The sequence below is a fragment of the Monomorium pharaonis genome, chromosome 9, assembly GCF_013373865.1.
Source record: "Monomorium pharaonis isolate MP-MQ-018 chromosome 9, ASM1337386v2, whole genome shotgun sequence".
In the NCBI taxonomy this organism is placed as follows: Eukaryota; Metazoa; Arthropoda; class Insecta; order Hymenoptera; family Formicidae; genus Monomorium; species Monomorium pharaonis.
Window position 1 is genome coordinate 12,880,277 of NC_050475.1, and position 7,631 is coordinate 12,887,907.

The 7,631-nt window shown below is 32.1% G+C and overlaps 1 protein-coding gene across 2 annotated transcripts in view; it reads left to right on the forward strand.

The window, feature by feature from the left end:
• Positions 1–7,631, forward strand: part of LOC105832697 (glycogen [starch] synthase) — a 97,933-nt gene that overhangs the window by 43,168 nt on the left and 47,134 nt on the right. For both annotated transcript variants that reach the window (XM_036292476.1, XM_036292475.1), the window contains 2 exons: positions 1,287–1,483; positions 1,568–1,760. In XM_036292476.1, the coding sequence (XP_036148369.1) occupies positions 1,287–1,483; positions 1,568–1,760 (390 nt within the window). The remainder of the gene's footprint in view (positions 1–1,286; positions 1,484–1,567; positions 1,761–7,631) is intronic.

Here is a 7,631-nt window from a genome sequence, read left to right on the forward strand (position 1 = left end):
AAATTTTTCACTCTTTCCCCTTTTTCCTATTCTACTGCTCCCTCATTGTCTCTGCATCCTTCTTCCGATTCTCACCCCTCTCCTCTGTTTTCTCCTCTGAATTCGAACTCATCCGCTGCCCTCTATCTTTCTCCTTTTCCTTTTTTGCTTCTCTCCTAGGCTCCACTCCTTCCTCTTGCCCGTCCTCTCTCCACCCCAGTCCGTTACTATCCTCCTTATCCCTCTTATTCTCCTTCTCCTTCGTCGGTCCTCCTGACTTCATATTCTACTTCTGCTCTCCGTCCTCTTTCTTCTCCTTTCCTGCACCTCTCTTGCTCTCCATTTGTTCCTGCTCGTCCTCGCTCCTGGCCGTGGCCAGATCGATATATCGATACACCAATCACTTTCTATCGAGCACTGTCCGCCATCTGTCCATATCTTCCAGCTTCGCTCATCTATTTGCGGTTCACTGGCGTTTACCCCTTCCTCTGCACATGCGCTCTGTTCCGCCTCGACATATTGATCTTTTGCCTTTCCTTTTGTCCATGCGTTCTGCCTCTATCCATCTCCTTTGACTATAGAAATCTGGACTGCCAGTTGCCTATCCTAGCAAAGGTTTTTGTGTAACCGAAATGAAATTGGATAAAGTACATATATTGTTTAACGTTCTGTATTAATTTTATTTTTTAAATTAATTACTTTTAATTTCATAATAGGAATGTACTAGCAGGATTACTTGCATAAATATATATGTTTATGAAACTAATTCAGCCTTTATTTGCGTTAATTTTTTTAATGAATCAGGATCTAGCTTAATGTTTCCAATTTCTGCCACTTTACCTTTGGGGACGCGTTTCATCTCGGTTACACAAAAACCTTTGCTGGGATAAGCAACTGGCAGTCCAGACTTCTATAGTCAAAGTCCATCTCTTGATCCACCTGGACTCGGTCCGGCCTCACTGCCATCTAGCGCCTTCCTCAAACCCACTCTCCGACCTGTTCGCCTTCTTCTCTCTTGGCGCCTTCTCCAAATAGCATTTCTTCCACGCCTCCGTGCCAATTTTTCTTGCCTTATTCCCATTTTCTCCTATTCTCCTTCCTCTTATCCTTCATCCACATCCTTCCCTCCAATGTTTGGCTCTCCTCTTCGTGCCTCCTTTTAATCCACCTCACTAATCACTTTGGCCACAACTTCTCCTTATTCCCATCAAAAAAGTCCGGTATAAAGAGTCCCACCTGTCTATCACCAGCCGTTATTTTTTCCAATTTCTTTTTTATATATTATACTATAAAATCTTTTCTTTAAGGTAATAACAGGAACATGGCTGGTGGATGGAAATCCTCAAATAATTTTGTTTGATATTGGAAGCGCTGCTTGGAAGCTAGACGAGTACAAACAAGAATTATGGAATACTTCTAATCTTGGAATACCTCATCTCGATATTGAAGCAAACGATGCCGTAATACTTGGATATTTAGTCTGTCAATTTATTACAGAATTTAGGTAAACTGATATTTTTTTAATTTATTGTGTGTTTATGTAACTAAATTTTATTATATAACATACATTTTACTAATAAAATAATAGAAAAGCAGCCGAGAAAAATTCGAGCACTCCGCCGAGAATAGTCGTACACTGTCACGAATGGCAGGCAGGTGTCGGTTTAATAGCTTTAAGAACAAGACACGTCGATGTGGCCACAGTATTTACTACTCACGCTACACTTCTTGGTAGATATCTTTGTGCAGGAAAGACTGATTTTTACAACAATTTAGACAAGGTATGTAAAGTTTTTTCTACTTTTTCTTTTTCTCTTTCTTTGTCTCAATATACTATATATTACATTATTTACTATATTATATATTGTATATAAACTCTTAACAGCAATTAGAAGAATACCTCAATTTTCTTGAAAAATAGGACAAAATTTAACTATAATTTCATTAAAAATGAACAAAATTTAAATTTACAAAAAACGTTTTAAAGGTTGAAATCTACACTTTAAAAAGTATAGATTTTTGTTTCTGTAAGTTTGATCATTTTTACATGCAGAAAACTACGAACTGGATCAAATGCAAAATTTTTATCACATTTTATTGGCTTCCCAATGACCACAATGATGTTTGAAAAATATTTTTTTAAATGTTTGAGAAACATTTTTTAAAACATTTAAAAAAACCGTCAAATAATGGGATAAGTCTCTTTTTCTCATGAAAAAATGTTTATTTTACGTTAAAAAAATATTTTTTATTATTTAATAAACACTTATTTAACGTTTAAACAAATTCTTTTTTAAATATTTGCTTAATGTTTTAAGAAAAAAAAATTGGTTGCATTATTTTGATAAATTTAATGTAACCTCACCAATCTAGCATCGCTTAATTTCTACGATAATTTAGGGGAGAAGACTATACATGTTTCAATCAAGCCACAGTCGTACTTGTTAGAACATGTTTAATTTGTACGCCCGAAAAAACGGTCACCCATCCAACTGTTAGCTACCGTCGACGTTGCTTAACTTCGAAGATCGTACGCAACCTAACACTTCGTGATGATCCATGAACACCTAATGCTCATAAATACATATTTGTTATAAATCAATTTAATAGGTATCAGAAAGATAAAACGTGCAGTTAAATAATATTTTTATAAATAAATATAAATTATAGTTTTTTACTGATTTTTATATCAGGATATGTGAAATAACCCGAGAAAAACTGGATATTAGTATGATCAGATGTAAAAATATATAATTAGATACAAAAAGATCTAATAATATATAATATATCATATATAATCTAATCCGAAATTTAGCGCGGTATGATCATATATAATCATAAAAATATATAATTAGATGACAAAATCTAATAATATGTTTTTTATATGATTATATAATAGGTATTACATATGATTATATAAAATACATATATTATTAGATCTTTTCATATCTAATTATGCATATTTACATCTTATTATATTAATGTTCATTTTTTTCTCGAGAACACGCAAAATAACTTAATAAAAATCTGTTTTTGCTCTGTTCTTTTATAAAGCTAAAATTATGTAATTATAAAATATATTAATAGAAAATAGTAACTTAAGTGATTATTTTTTTGAAAATTTCTACAAAAAATATTTATATCAAATAATAAATAAATTAATGTATTATAATTTCAACACAGTAAATACAATTATTTATGATTTTAGTATTAAATATTTAGAAGATATCATATGAACGGCTCTTGCTATGAACTAATATGGGTAGAGGAAAAGGCGCTCAAAGAGCTAATGCTAGTTGTTCGTTGCAGATAATATATTCCATTAAAAAAATGTTACTACAGACGTTTTGGCGTATTTTTTTCGGCCATCTTCAGTGTATAATGTGACTTTATTCTAACTTATTACATATTCCTTAGGAATAGTTCTTAGTGCATACGATGTTGAAGATTACAATGTTGTTGTTTACAATTGCCGATCTTCTCTTTGTTTGTTATAACTATAGTGATGTCACCATGATTTTCTTGCTCTTATTGTGAATGAGAATGTGAATGGAACAAGGTTGTTTCCGTGATGCTATTATCAATAATTACTTTCACCAACGAAGTATATGTTACACTGGTTAAACGTGTACTTTTACATCCGAAAAAAATACGCCGAAACGTCTGTAGTAACAACATTTTTTAAATGGAATATATTATCTGCAACGAACAACTAGCATTAGCTCTTTGAGCGCCTTTCCCTCTACCCATATTAGTTATCCGACAAATATCCAGCTAAAAATTTTATATTAAATTTTTGATAGAATTATGATATATTAGTTGGACATACATACATACATACATACATATAGTCACAAAATACTTCATGTAAATATGGGCACCTGTCATTACATACCATTATTGGCGCAGTTATGTTGCTGATTGTGTTGATCGTACATGCTCATTAAAATGTGATTTACGTTGATTTTATTACTTATTAATTAAAATATTTGTGTTCTTTAACTTCTTCCATACAATTAGAAAGACGTTTATAAGTCCGTGTCAACAATTTCATAAAAGTTCTACAATATGAACAACGACAAAAAATATATTTATATATAAGATGGAAGCATGAACCTAGTAATGAATTAGTATGAATTTATGTGTCTCATTGTGTCAATAACGAAAAAATGCATAAATAAATTACAAAGCAGTCAAGTCAGTAAAATAATGTGAAAAGATGTTACAGATGTGATTTAAAAGTGTCAAGCACAGACAAAGGTAACAGAATGACTGATGTATTTTTTTTATTTGGGCAATAAGAATGTCGAATTTAAATTTTAAGCGGTCTTGATTACTCTGTTGTAAATAATATGTAAATTCTCTGTATCTTTCTGTAGATTGATAGCATTTTTATTCTTTTTTATGGAAAACATTTTAGCAATCTCCCTTTTTCTTTTATTTTTTTTTTACAATGTAAGATTTGGGGAAACTACCAATCGAAGTCATGCTTTTCTATCATGCGATGTTTGTTGACTACAAAATGGTCACTTTCGTGCATTCTTATGCGCATTTCCAAATGACATTGATTTGCCCAATGTAGAAAGCATTGCATGTGGCACACTTTATGCAATATACTATATCAGTTTTTTTTAAACTATCCATTTTGTCTTTACCTTTTTTAATACTGTTTTTGGGACAGAAAACAACGTGTTAAGTCGAAATTTATTTAAGTGGTGGCTAATATCATTACTCATGTCTTTAATGTAAAGTAAGAATAAGCAAAAAAATTATTGGATGGTTCAACCTAAGTAATATAAGGAAAAAATCACAAATTCAAGATAAAACTTTTAATCAAATTTAACCTAAGTGGTACATACTTTTGGATGGTTCAATCTAAGTATTATACACTAAGTGTGTCAAATTCAACCTAAGTAATATATAGCAATCTAAGTAATATACTAAGTGTGTCAAATTTAACCTAAGTAATATATATTCCTGAAATTTTTAAAGTTTATAGTCACACAAAGTAACTTCTCTACAGAAATATTGATATCTAAATATTTTGCGTTAATTATAAGAACGAATACTTTTATAGAAACTAAAACATTATTACTATTCTTTAGCCAGTTTTTATAATGCAAAACAATTTTTTAGATTTGACACTATAAAATGAGAGTATTACGTTTTTTTTTGTTTTTTTTTTTTTTTTTTTTTTCCTATAAAAATGAGATATATATATATATATATATATATATAGAACATGCTCCAACTATAAAGTAGAGGTTTATACGAATTAGAACATCTACTTTGTTATTTTTTGGCTGGCATTTATAGTTTGATTTTTCATTAAGTCCGTACTAGAGATTGATATTGAGATTGAATTGAAATGTAACCAATTAGTTGGTCAATTTCTAATTCAATCTAAATCTCAATCTCAATCTTTTAAAAGACACATCAGTCATTAATTAATTGTTAAACATCACGGTATAATAATTTACGAACTGTCATAACAAAACAAAATCTCACACTGCACGTCACTTCGCTCGAACCCCTGACGACCCACATAACTTATTACATACGATGCAAACGCCGTAGTGACGATGCGAATGGTTGCGTTCCGTTTTATTATGCACATGATTTGTGCATAATAAACATGATGAACGTTACACATTAATTAATTATACGTGAAACGGAACGTTGTCGAAGAAGCATGCAAATGTGACCACTGTTAATGCCAATTATATTTCATCAGTATGACAGATCACTTGTGTTTTCTGAACGTAACCATTAATATTTGATCGGTATGACAGATTCCTAAATAACCTGATGTTTCATAGCACACAAGCGCCTTTTGTATCAAAAGTGTGAAAGTGACATTTTCTGAAAGGTTGATGACTACGTTTCTTAATGAAAATTTTGACATTTGGACTATGCGTCGTGATAATCTCTTTTCATAGGGTACGTAGAGGAAAAATAAAAATAGTTTTTTTATACAAATCGACCCCAAGCTTTCGATTGAGCCTAGTTAGAACTCGATCCGTTTAGCCGTTTCTGAGATCCGATAATCTCGGGTGCTCGCAAGTCGCGTACTCGCGTAAAAGAACACGATCGGTCTCGCTGCGCTCTCACTTGGCGTGAGCCACTACCGTGTCTCTTGATATGCACTTTATAGCATAGAATTTAAAGATCCAAAGAATCGATTGCCAAAAATACACATAAAGAAGATTTTCCTTACGTGTATTTTTTTTTAACAAGATTACTATTTTTTAACGTTTTTAACATTAAACACGATACGACACTCAGAAAGAAAGTATTGTGCTGATTATTTATTGCAGTTTTAGTGATAATTTTTGATAATTTTTTTTTCGATCGTGTGTAACACTAAAAATATAAAGAAATGATAATTGCTAAAATTTTATTCAAATTACACATAATGAAAGTAGAATAGTACAAACTAAAGATGTTGTTAAACGTGGTAATATTTATTGTATTTGTGTATTACGTAGTGCTTGAGAGGGAAAGAGGGAGAGAGAGAAAGTGAGTGAGTGAGAGAGAGAGAGAGAGAGAGAGAGGTGGCATACTAAAATGCGCGAAATAGTTATCCATAGTATGTTATACTCTTTGTAATAACACAGAAAAATATTCCTTCTTGATGTAACCCGTTTCACGATAGCTTAGGCGCCATGCTACGATAATTATGCTTAAAAATTAATGTATAATATCATGTATTGTTAACACAACGAAGGATTTTCTTTTATAACCATAGAAAACTTACAGTTTCTTCTACCTTTAATTGCATTATTAATTACGACAGATTTTCAGTGACTTATAATGTATTAACGATAGAAGAAACTCGAAGTTCTCTATCATATACAAGAGAAAATCCTTTGTAATTAACCATACTAACGATACTTGACATAACATTGATCTCTAATTACCTATAATTATCGTAGAAGTTGCATCGAATAATTTATCCTGAAGTCCTTAGATCAAACGTGAATATTTTTCTATCGTGTTATTTTACAAAGAGTGTATATTAGGGATAGTATTTCGTGCATTTCGTAATTTTCTAATAAGATGGTTACGAAAGGAGAATGTATAAAGAATCAGTCGTGATAAATCTTCGTTAATTTAATATTCCATAAAAAACGATAAGAGAATTTGATGCGGCAAATATTATATTATTTGCAGGTTTCATACGTTTCCATTGCTTTCTCTCTTTCGACTTTCTTATTTACAGAAGTTTATTACGATTTAAATTTGTCCTATTTTTATTAATAATTCATAATCTCGTCATGTAATCGCGGGTATGCGTAGCAGCCATCGACGCGAGCTTAGGCGCGGTGCGGCGAGACGTGGGAACGGCGACGACGCCACGCTTCTCCTTCTTCCTCCCGCCGCCGCCGGCAGCCAATGCTTGAGACAGTAGGCCGTGCTATGGCTCGAGCGGCTCGAGCCCTTCCTTCCGCGCGCAAGTCACGCTCTTATTCGCATAAATTAAAAAATTTATATCTTGATTATTGATAGACCTAACCAAGACTATATTAGATTTTTATGTTCATCTCGATCCCGTCTATCTTTCCATGAATTATTGCACACCAGATTTGGGACACCCTGTATATATATATACACTCAGTCGAAAAAAAAGCGGTACACCTAAAATTTGTCAA